Raw genomic sequence first — 14,891 nt, 5'->3', positions numbered from 1 at the left:
TTTACAAAAATTCTTGCAGTTAAATGAGTCCGGCTTTTTAGGGTAACACTAAATATATGCCTCTATTGGGAAGTAAAACCTTGATTAAAGTTAAGGGAATAAAGAAAAGTTAAACTAGGCAGGCCATTAGATGAGGGGAAAAAAAGAAGGCAAGTTCTGTATCTAGCCTGGAGTTAGTACAGTGAACGTATCACAAAGTTCAACTCCTGAAGCAACTGAAAAAGTTACCAGGCATTGAAAACAAGGTGGCTGGCAGGTAATGAAGTATGAAATACAGAAGGTGAGCTTCAGCACGAGAGGCTCTGTGGTCAAGTGATAACTGGTATAAAACATTTTCACCTTAGCTGCTTAAATTGTGGGATTCCTGTCTCTGGGAATTTCAGACTCAAGCAGCCAGGTCTGTACCACATGCTCCAGCCTGGGTCTCCGATCCCTGTGTTACCTTCTAGCTGTTGCTGTCACACCAAACGGATGAACATTGAGAAGCCTCTTGGCTCATGAGCCAGAAAATCAGAGTAAGGATTAGTCTGAGGTGGTGCTTCCCCTCTGCGAGGGAACGTTCCAAACACATGAAGCGCAACACAACGTTGAAGTCCTCCTTTCACATTTTTATTAACAAAATAATTTATTAACTCTTTAATCAGAACCATAAATTAAATATATGCAACTATATATGTATTTCCAGCACACAACAGGTTAGGGAACATAAGGGACATTGCTAATAGTCATTTTTCCATGAAACTGCTGAGCTTTCATGCAGGATAGCACCCATCACTGTGTGAAATCAAGTGCCCTCCTCCAAGTTATTTACTCTTTTGGTAAAAGCTTAAAACGCACCTCTGCTGTCGGGTTACTCTATTTCCAGACAGTTTTGGAGTCTGACTATAAACAGAGCTAAAAATTAATTTTGATTTAATATCAAATACCACAAAAACGAGCGTGTGTGTGTAAGTCCAGCTCTGAGGCTGAAACTTGTATTAAAAAGTGCAAAAAACCGCCAAGGTGTTCCTCCACTGCCCACATCCCTGCTCTACATCTCCATCACGCTGCAGCTTCTGTTATTTCATTATTGCTACTGCAAATGCACACAGTATGTACAGGGAAGAGCAGGATCCCCCGACAGAGACCCTGGAAAGTGCGGTAGTGCGGCACGGTGCCTCCCGTCAGCCGTGGGCGGTGGAGAGGCCCTGCCAGCCCAGCGGGATTTCAGGTGAAAGCTTTGCTGGGCTTGGCTGTTCAGCCATGAGCCTGCGCAGCGTCTCGGACGTTCCCGGCCGCAGCCAGGGCTCCGTTGCGACTGTGTCCACTGAGCTGGGACGTCTGCCCTGGTGAGGTGGAACGTGCGGCAGGAGATCATCCACTGCTCCCAGGGAAAGGGAATCGCCTGAGGGAGACGGACAGCAACATATGGATGTTAAAGGGGACAAAAGCTTAGCGCAACATTTTGTTGTATTAAACATCTTTGATGTTCTGGGGAATTGGGCCCATCTCAAGGCAACAACTAAAGACGCCAAGTCTTTGATGTCTGAAGCCAACAGCTCCTCCTGCAGATCAACAAGGGGGTGACACGGGCAAACTTGGATGGGCTCAGCAGAAAGGCTCTTGCTTTCCCAAAGCCTCCAGCTACAGGGAGAAGTCAAATCTGTCAGTGCATATATGCACAGAAACCACATCTAAAAATAAGGCCATTAAATTTCAGTGTTATAGCTAAACACTCCAGTAGAGACAGTCTCAAACTCAGGAAGAATTATTTTAGTGCTGGTGAAGAGTGCAAATGCAAACAAGCCTGTACATCACAGTCCAGCACAGCTCATAACCTCAATGCAATGTCACTCTGAAATGCATGCTGGGTCAGTTGTCACCTTCTAGTGACAAAACAAACTACGCGCATTAAAAACCAACCAAACAAGCAAAGAAAACCAACCACCACACCCAGCCTTGCCTTTGAACTTGGGGTTGTCATCACTCTGAACTCTACTATTCCTTGTTTCAAGTCAGTCAGCAATCATACCTACCTAATACCTTTAACAGGTGGTTTTAAGTGTAAGTATATAAGTATATAATTTCTCTGTGCTGTTCATTTTTTTAGATTCGTAACATTTAATTTTTACATATGTAAAACAAAAAATAGTGCAAAACCCCCACACCTATAGCAACTGAAAACAGAAATGTTTTCCTCTTTAAAGCTGAGTCATGTAAATGAGGAGGTTCTGGATTGTTGGGCTTTTTTAAGCTGGGCTGAAAAATGCTTGGAGACTCTGCATTGGGAAAAAAAACCACAAAATTTTTGCAGAAACATACTAATTCCAGTAAAACGTAACAGAATTATATATTCTTTAGTGATTAAATATTTCACTTAAGCAATTCCTAAGCGTCATGTAAGTATTTGGATGACCTTTCCAAATTTCAGGGTTTTTTTCTGGACAAAAACGATGATTATTTAAAATTTGATTTTAAAACAAAGCTTCTCTGAAGTTCTCATTATAACTTGAAAGCCGATGGTCTCAGCATGGGTGTGAGAACCCAAGGCCCGCAGAGGCAGCAGCCCCGTGTGTAGACCTGAAGGGCAGGACAGAAACCGCATAATCCCACATCCGTTGGGAGCAAAGGCTCGGTTTTTGTGCCTGAGGCGGGATGCGGGTTCCAAAACAAAATGCCGAACACTTCTTGTTCCAAAAAAGAACTTGGCAGCGAATCCACTCGTTCTGTCACATCACACAGACATCTGATCATCCTCCAAGCTTTCTCAGTCTGGTTAAAACAGAACTTTGCAACACTGGAAACATCAGCAGAGCTCTCCCTCTCTCTCCGGCCTGTCACCTTTGCGTGAAGCTGGGTTTAAAGCTGGCAGAGGGAACCTCTTTGTCTCCTAAATCCTGGGTCAGATGAACTCTCCTATGGGCTGGAACCCACTGTTTTTACATACATAAGTTATGGTGGGATTAACAACAGGACACGGCAGGAAAAATAATACTGAAAGAAAATTAATTTTCTCTTTGCCACCTTTTCAGGAGATTTAGAAACAATAAAAAATAAGGTAATGCCTGCCTTTCCACAAGTTTAACTATTGCTGCCTTCAAAGATAAAACCATTCGGCCTTCCAGTAATCAGGGGAAGAACAACTCTTGTGTCAGAGATAAGATCACAGTGCACATCACCGCTCATTCGGTCCTGCTTTTAGAAAGCACAACAGATGCGCTACAGTATAAAGCTTGCTTCATCATGGATTTCAACGCTTTGGATACTCCATTAAAAACTGCTCTTAATTGGGCCACATATAAAGAATTTTCTTGGAGTTGCCACTGATAATTCACTGTATCATAAAATCATAGAACAGTTTGGGTTGGAAGGGACCTTCAAAGGTCACCTAGTCCAACCCCCCCTGCAATGCGCAGGGACATCTTCAACTAGATCAGGTTGCTCAGAGCCCCGTCCAGCCTGGCCTTGAATGTCTCCAGGGATGGGGCATCTACCACCTCTCTGGGCAACCTGGGACGGTGTTTCACCACCCACATAGTAAAAAATTTCTTCCTCTTGTCTAGCCTGAACTCCACTCTTTTAGTTTAAAATCGTTACCCCTTGCCCTGTTGTAACAGCCCCTTCTAGAAAGTCTGTCCCCGTCTTTCTTATAGGCCCCTTTTAAGTACTGAAAAGCTGCAATAAGGTCTCCCTGGAGCCTTCTCTTCTCCACCTGGAGGCTGGGGATAAGGAGACCTCTTCCCTTCACATGAAATACTGATTGAGAAACCGAGTGGTGTCTGGACTCCTGCTAAACACTGACTGCAGCACCCCCCAAACACCAATCTCAGTACACCCCAAACACAGACTGCAGCACATCCTGCCCCCAGATGAGAACAAAGTCCTGCACCAGAATGGCTAAAAAGCCTCAAGCAATTTAGGCAACTTCTCTTACAGCAGAGTTTCAGCCACATACCTGATGTGCTCAAAGCTGTGAGAATTCTCTTCTGTATCTGAGCCTGCTCTTGTTTACACGGTTAGGAACATGCACACATTGCCTGCTGGAGAAAGGAGCTGCTGGCTTGCTGAGGCTTAATTGCCTGAAGTACTCACCAAGTCTACGTTGATGGGAACGCTTTGGATGGGTGAAAACAGGGGAGGAGGCCTGGCTCCAATATGCACTAATTTTCCAATTAAGAAAACAATTCTACTGTGGCCTTAGGATTCCCACATCAGTCCCATAAACTGCTGTGAACGGAGGCTCCTTGCTGTGCCAACAGGATCAGCTCTTAACATTTATCAAAGCTGGTAAATGGCCAGCTCCCGGTCATTTAAAGGGAAGATAAGCACTTAGACTTCCCTAGTCATATATTTGACAGAATTGTTTCCTCGCCACAGTGTCTCTGAGGGTGGAGGAGAAATAACAGCCCAAGCTGTTAGGAAAGCAAGAGGATGCCACAAGGCTTCTATCAAACACATATGCTGAGGGATGAATGATGGTGCCCATGTATTCCAAAGAAAAAGTTACAGAAAGACATAAATATATGTGTGTACACACACACACACAAAAATTATATCTATCTAATGGCCAAAGCTCTGGAGACCATGACAAACATAAGGCAAACAAAGTTAAAAGTGTAGTTCACGTGACATGAGGTGAAATTATAAAAGGTGAGATAGAACAAGGGCAGACAAGTAGAAGTTGTTCACATGGCAAAAATGTTTGGATGGAGTAAAATTAGTAAAGCATTTGTTTAGATCAGGTAACTACTCCTACATTTATACAGTCCTAAAATTACATTCAGCCCTTAGAAGGCAACCATGAGGCTGACGTGGCCCCTGGTGAAACTGAGTTTGACACCCCTAGTCTAGATTATAGAAGAAATGAATACGAATGAGGATTTTTTTAGTGACTTAAAAATCACAGAGAGGCAGTTAAAACAAAGAAAAAAAAAAAAAAGATGAAGTGCTTGTAAGAGTACCCATGGCAACAGAATCTGAAAAACTGTCAGCATGTGTAAGTTTATAAAAAGGATCCTGATACCATTATTGCTTAGACAGCACAGCAACAGCCTCCTAAAAAAAGGGAGATTTCAGGCTCATATGAAAGAATGAATAGCACGAAGTATCCAACTGGGTCATAATCCCTTTGAGAAATTAAAGGCCATTAATGGTTGCCGTAATTGGTACCTCATACACAAAGTGTATCTACATCAGTCAGCCTGTGGAGAAGCTCTGAGATAACTCCCAGAGTTTGATGCATTATATGGTCACAAGATGTACATCATAAATTCAAGTGCATATATCATGAAAGAGGTATCAAAATCGGCCTCAAATACTGAACGATCATTTATGTTAACAAAACAGTAGAAAATCCAAATTAACTAGAAACTGAATTACTTCACGTAATTACACACGTCGCAGGGTTAGAAGTGGTACAGACAGGACAAGTATGAGTGGCTGATCAGACAGGAATTAGAGCATCTTTTCCTGTTACTCTCCTCTAAACTTACTCTAAAAATCTGTGCTGAAGTTTGCTGGGGAACCTCCTGCACCAGCTACAGAGCTCTGTAAATAACTCCTATGTTTGTGCCAGTTGCTCACTGTTCAACTACAGGCAGTCTATTCATATTTGTTCCTTTAGTTATTGTAATTACTTTGTATTCACCACATCATCTCTGCTACACAGAGCATACCTGAGTAAGCAGATTTCTGCTGGAGCTCAGCCAGTCTGTGCAATCGTGCTTCATTCTTGCCTTTCAACTGATCAACATCGAGGCTGAAGCTGGAGTGCAAAGAGAAGCTGTTGGGCTGCAGTGACGGTGTCTGGCCCAGTGGAACACCCTCCTGTAGAAAATCCAAAAATGCACAAATCCTCCAGTTCAACAGCATCCTTTTTAAAAGGGCAAATAGCTACACAAGCTATAAATGTACACTCTCCATCTCCTTGTGATCTAGCCACTAAGGAACCACAGGAACTGTCTGGCGTTAGATCTGTGGCCCACCTTCGTATTTAAGCCAATCCAGTTATCATACGTACAGCGCGCTCCAAAGCTTTCTGCTTCATTCGTCTCCTCTCCCTTGCAGAAGGTGGAAGCTGTGGTGATAAATTAACTTCTCCTAAGGCAGGAAACGTTTCCCCATTAGCACCTGGAAAACCAGGAGAAATCATTTGCGAAGGAATCAAAATACTAGACCCTGCTCAAACCTGTTAATGTTTTTAAATGAGCCGATACATTGTCCTTGATTTAATCACAGGAAGCAAAGGAGTGTATTCATGAGGACATCTTGCATGGGCAGTAATAATCCCGATGCAGATAGAAGAACAAGGTACCACAATAGCAGCAAGGGATGAACTTCAAGCAAAAGCAAGGCACATCTTGAGATATTCTCAATATCTTGAGATCTCTCTTACGTAGACGATAAGACATCTCACGTCCTGCAAATCCACCACCCACCTTCCTTCACCATATCTTGTTTATTCCTAGACCTTTAAAGGAAATGACTACTCAAAATAGTATTGTATCTGTGCTTGAAAGAGAGAATCTAGGCAAATTGGAGGCATAAAAAGATAAAATGTAATAAATTATGTGTATAAATATGCATGGAATATATGTTACATGGAATGATAATGTTACATGGAATATGATAACATAATCAATGCCTTAATCACATATCCTTAGTCATATTTTAGCCTTTTCATGTAATAAAGTGTTAGAATCTGTTCATACAAAAATAAATCACTAAATAAATTTTTATCATACCTCTATCGCGTTACAGTGGAGGGAGTTTAATGTATTTTTGTAATATAAATGACCCTTAAGGTTATGTCTTTGCTTCACGCTTGTTTTGTCTGCTTCCCCTTCCTTTGCTAATTCTGAAAACAACTTAGAATAAAACTGTTTCAAACAGATTATTTTTTTTTCTCTCCAGGAGCGGTAACCGCTGCTTGGGGGCTGGTTTATGGTTCTGCCGCTGCTTGGTGGGAACAGTGGGCTCTGGTTTCCAGTTCAGCTCCCTCCAAGGATGGAGCCTCCCAGATACAGGAAGGACTCTGCTTAACCAGTATGGAATCCGTTACAACCAGTGACTGTTTGTCACAACAAAGTCACCTTTTAGAAAGGCTCCTTAGTCTAGTATGACACATTAAGTTAAATATATATATATAAAAATGTGTGTAAACATACCTATAAATACATACAAACACAGAGTGCTGAACAATTCTGAAATGACACACTGCAAGATCAAACGTAAACCACAACTGTGGAAAGAATGAGTTTTCCACTTCCTAGCAATCTGAAAATAAATTTGAATTTTATATCATTCACGAGTTTCAAAGATCTCCAAATGAAATTTTAAAAGTAAGAGCTAAAGAATTGTTTTGGTTGAAAACTGAAATGTTTAGGTTTGAAAAATAAATTAAACTGATATCAAGGAAGTTCAGAGAAACAAAGACAGATATTTTAAAAAACTTCTTCCATATTACCAGTTCTTTTTTCCTTAGAAATAAAGTTTGTATTGCACTCTCCCAGTTTCAAAGGTACTCATGCTCTTATCACAAATGTTTCAAGTAAAAAAATCAAAGCTTAATTTTGAAATGGTATATGGCTAACAAGCCACTTATCATAATTCCAGTTACAAGATCAGTTGAACTTTATTATATTCAAAACAGTGCTGTTACTCAGAGCACTAAAAATTGTTTAATCATGTGAATTTATCACGACAAAGTCCAAGCTAAAGAAGAATTTATTTGCACCTTTAGTGTATGATGCCACCTGTTCCTTTAGGCATTGATCACTCAGATCCCGCTACGCAGACGCGCTTTCAAATCACTGCATTAACACTAACAAAGTCTGGGGTTTCAAGTGAGGCAAAGAAAATGAAAAAAAAATTAATAAACTTCTTTATTCCTAAGTGCCTCAAATTTCTGAGCCCCAGGAGATAAATTCATTTGTAATGTAGACATCTATTAAAAAATCTGAGTTACATTTTAAACACATGCCAAAAAAAAAAAAAAGGTAGTGTTACGCTCTTCTTAGCAAATGAAAAATATTGCTAAAATAAACCACATGCATTTCACAAAAGAGTCTCAGACAGTATGAGCAGCACAATTCACAGAGAAGGCAGCCCACAGATAATGAGAGTTCTTATTTTTCATTTCAGGGATGGAAGTCACCAGATTCATATTCAGAATTTTAATAGCTATTTATAAAGTCCAAATACTGCAAAAGGTAACAATGTTTTAGTTGGTGCCTACAGCTCGTATTGGGGAACACATGTTTTTCACCACAGTCATAAATGAACTGGGGAAAAAAAAGAAAAATAAAAAATAGGGGGGGAAGGGTGCGTGTGAATACAATCATAAGTTCACTCCATCACCTCATTAAGCAGCAAGAATCAGCTGGATGGGGAGAAGGAGAAAACAGGAGAGAGGACTATAAATGTCATGAACCTTGTGAAAGTGGTGAATAAAACCAAGGAGCACAACATTACACAGGCGGCAGCTTCAGATGAAAGGAGACGGTACACAGAAAGCGTAGCGTGGAAATCTATCCACACAGTAGTTCTGATGGTAAACAACTACAGGGATTCAAAAATGCCGATTCCAATTCCTGAAAGACAAGCTGTTAGAGACCCAGCTTAGCAAGACTTACTAAAAGCAAACAGCAGCTGGCGAGTCAGGAAGCCTCCGAGGGCTGGGAGAGCACTGGCGGTGCCGCTCGGCGCCGGCCTGCTCCTCATCCTCGCCTCATGTGCCTGTTCTGGCGACTATTAGACATAGGGTATTTGGCCAGATTCTAGCCTGATGGACTCTCATTAAGCATCCTTTCATTATTTGGGCAGTAAATAAGCAATAGTGTTTTCTAATCTGAGGAAGAATGTATTGCACACTACAGAGGATACCAAATCAAAGAATCATTTTGGTTGGAAGAGACCCTCAAGATCATTGAGTCCAACCATTAACCTAACTCTGGCACTAAACGGTGTCCCTGAGAACCTCATCTATACATCTTTAAACACCTCCAGGGACGGTGACTCCATCACTTCCCCGGGCAGCCTGTTCCAGTGCCTGACAACCCTTTCCGTGAAGAATTTTTTCCTAATACCCAATCTGAACCTCCCCTGGTGCAACTTGAGGCCATTTCCTCTTGTCCTATCACTTGCTACTTGGGAGAAGAGACCAACACCCTCCATGCTACAACCTCCTTTCAGGTGGTTGTAGAGAACCATCAGGTCTCCCCTCAGCCTCCTTTTCTCCAGGCTGAACAGCCCCAGTTCCCTCAGCTGCTCCTCATCAGACTTGTGCTCCAGACCCCTCACCAGCTTTGTTGCCCTTCTCTGAACTCTCTCCAGCGCCTGATTCAAATGCACTGAGCAGCCTGAAAGGCCCATCCCATGCCCTCCCCTGCCTGGTTCTATCCTGTGCTGCGGGACTTGCACGGTAACAGAATCAGCTTGAATACATTTCAAATGAAAAATTCTGCTTTTGAATAAAGCCAGAGATAACAATCAACGGTACACAGAAACATATCTAGTTTCATTAAAAAGCACTTGCAGGAATCTAGTGCATCTCCCCTACAGCGAAGAATAAAACCTTGTAAGATGATTTCCCATAGATGATTGAAGAGATTTTCAAGGCACTGCAATGCCTACTAATGGAAAATCAATGCGCACAGGCCTGAGCTGGTTGGTTTTTTTTAAAAAAAAAAGAGTTAAGGTAAGTTCCAGCCTTATTATTTCTAGTGACTGGAAACAAAACGCATCTGAAACAGCACTTTACATATAAAGGTTGAATAAGGGACAAAAGACAATAAGATATATACTGCTCTATGTAAAAATCTTAAGAAAACTAAAAATCGTCTGCATCACATGATTAAGAAGTGATAATGTTTACAAGTACAAAGTTGCAAGTTATGTGAAATGAAGGAATGTGCGAACAGCAGAAAAGTGAGGAATTGCAAATGAATCACTATTTGATACCTATATTATCATATTTAAAAATCAAGCGTGCTTGTAAAACAAATCAAAAATGAAATTAATTGCTGGCTGCTTAACACCTTTATATTTCACAATGGACAGCTCATAATTGTAAACTGTGATTGCTAATAATTATTTTGTTTGCTGCACAACAATAAAAGAGCATTGGATATTCTACCACTGCAGTGCATTTGCTGAACAAATATTTGCTTTTCCTTATCTAAAGCTGGGAAGGTGTCAAAAAAGGCTCCTTGACAAAGCCAACATCCCCACCAGAGCACAAAGCGCACAGAAAGATGCTTTCTCATGAAAAATGTGAAGTGGTATAGTCCAAGTATTGCAGTACCATTCCATAAAAGATTTGCATTCTAATTTGGAGCCATAATCTTCTAAGACTTTAAAACAATCACTATACCCACTGCAACTTTTAAAACAGTAATAATCATTTTAGAGACACATCATTAGATTAAATGACACGTTAGTACACTCATAATGTGGTTAAGGGGAGGTATAAACTCACCAATAAAAGCGCTATCCGACTCCAACAGTGAATTTTTCAAGAATTCATTAGATTCATTCCTTAACTACAAAAGTGAAACAGAAGACATGCAAATTCAGATGCCTCAATATCTTTCTGGGGCCAAATTATAATTAAAGCAAATTAATTGCCAGACTTCCGCAAAGCAAACAGCAGCTCTACAGTTTTCTGTGCTATTCTTTACTTTATGGCTATAAAAACCCCCACATTTTAAAATACTTCATGTTTTCTTTAAGCATTAGCTTTTTTTACTTTCCTGTAGCAATCCCATTTGATGAAATTGCCTTCACATGGCAACTGTTGTGGCAAAGTAATATAATAAAAAAGAACTGTTTTATTCTTACCAGTCTCATGGTTTGTGGGTTACCACCAGAAGCAGAATCATCTTGATCAACAAGAACCACACGGACAAGGGACAAAAATGATAGTATTGTCATAAAACCAGTTAATTGTAAAACATATTAAAGTTTTATCGGCATACTATTACAAAAAAGTAAGACCACTACACATTACTACTTTAAAATTACACACATTTTAATGAGTAATTTTAAAATATTTGCATGCAATGTTTATTCCAGTTCCTTTATGTCAATTTAAGTAGAATCAGAGAAATCAAACAGAATTCAGTAGTATATTATTTCTAAGAACACTGAGCATGTGCAAGCCCTTCTTAAGGCTGGATTCACCAATCTCTTCTGAAGTGCAAACACACTTTTCACAGTAGAACTATATTGTTCATCTGTAATAAAAATCAACCGCTTCCCCTCTTGTTCAAAACCTGATTTATTACCCCGCAAAAGGAAGCATAACTATTTTTGTGGCTATTGAACACCAATTATTTTTTTAAGAAGGTAGAATCACACTTCATTAAATGCTCAAATTGCACTAAATTGTGCTGGATTCTGAAAAGTTCTCTACATTGCAACAGTCAGAACTACTTTTGTGCTACGTTTACAACAATATTGTAAACACTCATTATAGAAAGGTCATGTCCAAGTGTTGACTGATTAATGTGAAAAGCACCAGTTTGCAGGAAGGCAGCATGGTTTAAGCCATCAAAGCAACACATTAAGGCACAAAAGGTTGCTGCATGAATATTTGCTTTCTCTCATTTACCCTCTTATGTTTCATTTGTTGATATCCCAAGATTTTTATTATTTGACTTAACGCATCCTAAACAAGATCCAGTCACACAGCTGGCAAGAAATGTTCTTTTTCATCATATATTCTACACACTGCTGAATCCTGATGCAACTAGAACATGGTACTGAGAAAACACACCAGCTTAAGTAACTTCAGATGACAAAGCATTTAAACAGAAACCTGCTTCCCAAAGCATGACCAAGAACCCAAAGTGGAGGGCCTTCTCACTATAATAAAGATCGTCCTCCCTTCCCTAGCATAAGCATTTTGGTTTTCTTGCCATCATCTTCACATATTAAACTCTATATGTCACATATTTTCCTTATATTAAAAACATTTGTGATTTAAAAAAAAAAAGAGTGGAAGCTAATGGTATTCAGCATCCCAGTGATTGCTAGTGCTAAACGCCAACACTTTAAACTCCATCTGAACTCCAAAGCTAGGACACAAAAAGAACCAATACTGGCAAGAAAGCTCTCTAATTTACCGATTTTTGTTTAAACTTGGTATGAACCAAGTAGAACAAAACAATACTGTATCAAATTTCAAAAATTTGAGAGCTAAAAATAAGTTATTTCTTCCATAATTAGGAATCACCTGAGCCCTGTATTTTCTGACCTCCCTTTAGTTTTCACCATTATTTTCAGTGGTCTGTGAAGAGCTAGACAAAGGGAGTCAAGAGTCTCATTAATACATAGATAAGCTAAACATGACAACTGTTTTGTGGTTAAAACCCATGCATACTCAAAAAATATTTATTCTATATTCCAAACACCTGTTTGCCAGGAATAGGCATGTCTGTGCAGCTAAACAGCCGTATTTATATCAACAGAACTCCAGACTAATGATGTTCTCCCCAAAGTGGGATGTCTCACCAACCAGACTGACTGGCACGAAGGATTCCGTGTCAGAACAAACTCTGTCAGCTGAAATCAGATCTCTTGGCTCCTTGTCAGGGTGTAACAACCCGAGCAGGAGGCTGCAGAAAGCCCCGAGTGTCAACGTAGGTTCAACACGCTGAGCACAGCGTGGCCGCAGCTTTCAAAGAGGTTGAGGGGTTCAACTGGACAGTGATCACTTCACTTGTCTATGGGTAAAAACCACCATCTCTGGAGAGCACGGAGAACCATCCTGAAAGTTAATCTAACATGACCCCACGCACGCTGGAAATGCAAAGAAGCAGAACTGAAGTCACCCTCTTATTTGGTTTAAGTCTTCAAATAAAATACTTAGTAAGTTTTTATTTCTTGCATTTCTGCCTAGCAAACTTATTTACCATGTAGGTGACCCTCCGTCTAGCATCAAAAACCACAGCACATGGGCTGTCACTCCTCCTGGACAGACAACCAGTCCATTGCCGACACGCTACTCCAGTGAAGCAGAGGCCAGGGCTGCAGCGCAACATCGAACCTGCTCCTGTGCCTTTCGCCTTTCCCTCCTATCCCCCAAAATAACAGTCAGCCAGAACTCTGCAAAAGACTGCCTTATTTATAGGGACACAGCAAGCATTTAAACAATTCGGGACATTTTAAAAAATCATTAATTTCTCATGTTATAGTTCCCCTAATAGTTCACATATTTGTCTTTTACATAAAGACAAAAAAAAAGTTATATTAGAGGGAAAACAGTATATAAAGCATATAAGGTAAAGGAACACTTACATACAGGCAGGCTTTTGCCACTACAGTATATAATATGACATTTCACCCACAAGACAAAAATACATATTGCTTTAATTCATCTTGCTTTCTGCCTTTAAATCAGACAATAAAACCACTCATCTATTTTCAGTGAGACGAAGATGATGAACTTGTCTCTGAGGAAAATAAACTGGAAACAGAGATGTACATGGCAACTAATTCTCTTGCTCAGTACACAGTGATAGACTATAAAGTTAAATGATGTTGTAAAACAGTAGAAGAGAGAAAGAGAGAGGAAAAGCTGCTCAAGGATCCTCTATAAGCACCAGTGGAAAACCATTTTAAAAATCAGTTGCTTATCTACCAACTAATGGAAATTGTCAAAGGAAATGCCTCATTAGGTTGTCACCATGTAAGCCTGCATTATTCATTTAGCATTGGCATATATCTAAAATGACTGCTGATCCTTAAAATTAATAAAAAAAGGCAAATTTGCTTTCTAGCTGGTGGAGGCTCCTCTCCAGACAACACTAAATTAAAGCCTTCTCAGATTGGCCTATTGAAAAATATTCTAGTGGCGGAAAATGAAACCAAAACCAAACCCCACACAGATCTCAGCTGAAGACAGTGAATTATTTTTCACCATTTCAGTCAATCTCACAAAGGGGAAGACAGAAGACAACCCTATACATTCAATTTAGACATTAAATGGTATTCAGGAAATTGTAATTAACACAGAAGGTGGTACAGGTATGCTTACTGGCAACCGCAATGTTATGTATCCATAAGCAATACCGTACACATGGCTTGAAGACCAGCACGTTGGTCCAGGATGGAATAGGAATCATCTTCAGCACTCAGCAGGTTACCAAACAAAACACCTTACAAGTATAACAACTCTCACCCTTCACATCTTGGTATCAATTTTGTTAATCTTACTCACATATGGGTCTATTAACAGGTAATGCAAACAAGCTTCAAAGCACCACCAGTGATAAGAAGAGCCATTCACTTTTCCTAAAGCAGTATGGAAAGGCGTAACTATTTTCCTTTCATATGTGTTTGGGTTTTTCAAAATTTCACCTCATCTCTAAGGTTCAAAAGGTCTAAGGAGCAATCTGAAGTTGTGCTGAGTGTCTGTGGCAAGGGGGGGCTGCAGAGATGGCCGTTGTGAGAATCATAGAGTAATTTGGGTTGGAAGGGACCTTCAAAGCTCATCTAGTCCAACCCCTCTGCAATGAGCAGGGACATCTTCAACTAGATCAGGTTGCTCAGAGCCCCGTCCAGCCTGGCCTTGAATGTCTCCAGGGATAGGGCATCTACCACCTCTCTGGGCAACCTGTGGGCTGCCCTGTGCTGGGCACAGCCGGTACCACAACGGACCCACCGCAGGACACAGTTGAGCCCATCAGCCAAACTTGTGGTGCCTCTGTGAAAACATATTTAAGAAAGGGCAAAACAAAGTACAGCAGTGAGGTCAGAAGTGTGAGAAACAGTCCTGCAGACACTGAGATCAGAGAAGACGGAGGGGGAGGAGGAGCTCCAGGTGCTGGAGCAGATTCCCCTGCAGCCCTGGAGGAGCCCGTGGTGGAGCAGATGGAATAGTGGAAGACGACAGGAGCAGCAGAGAGAAA

General features: G+C 40.6%; 1 protein-coding gene across 6 annotated transcripts in view; it reads right to left on the bottom strand.

The window, feature by feature from the left end:
• Positions 1 to 647: 647 nt before the first annotated feature.
• Positions 648 to 14,891, bottom strand: part of CSPP1 (centrosome and spindle pole associated protein 1) — a 67,376-nt gene continuing 53,132 nt past the window's right edge. For 4 of the 6 annotated variants that reach the window (XM_065629370.1, XM_065629372.1, XM_065629371.1 and 1 more), the window contains 5 exons: positions 10,819 to 10,859; positions 10,457 to 10,520; positions 5,999 to 6,108; positions 5,655 to 5,805; positions 648 to 1,384 (listed from right to left, as the gene is read on the bottom strand). In XM_065629370.1, the coding sequence (XP_065485442.1) occupies positions 1,164 to 1,384; positions 5,655 to 5,805; positions 5,999 to 6,108; positions 10,457 to 10,520; positions 10,819 to 10,859 (587 nt within the window). In that variant the 3' untranslated portion in view covers positions 648 to 1,163. Of the gene's footprint in view, positions 1,385 to 3,934; positions 4,020 to 5,654; positions 5,806 to 5,998; positions 6,109 to 10,456; positions 10,521 to 10,818; positions 10,860 to 14,891 lie in introns of all 6 variants that reach the window. The other 2 variants (XR_010605804.1, XR_010605805.1) reach the window with 2 other exon arrangements.

Source organism: Caloenas nicobarica, chromosome 2 (assembly GCF_036013445.1).
Source record: "Caloenas nicobarica isolate bCalNic1 chromosome 2, bCalNic1.hap1, whole genome shotgun sequence".
Lineage (NCBI taxonomy): Eukaryota > Metazoa > Chordata > Aves > Columbiformes > Columbidae > Caloenas > Caloenas nicobarica.
The sequence above is the reverse complement of the archived record's forward strand: the minus strand, read 5'-3'. Positions and strand labels throughout refer to the sequence as shown.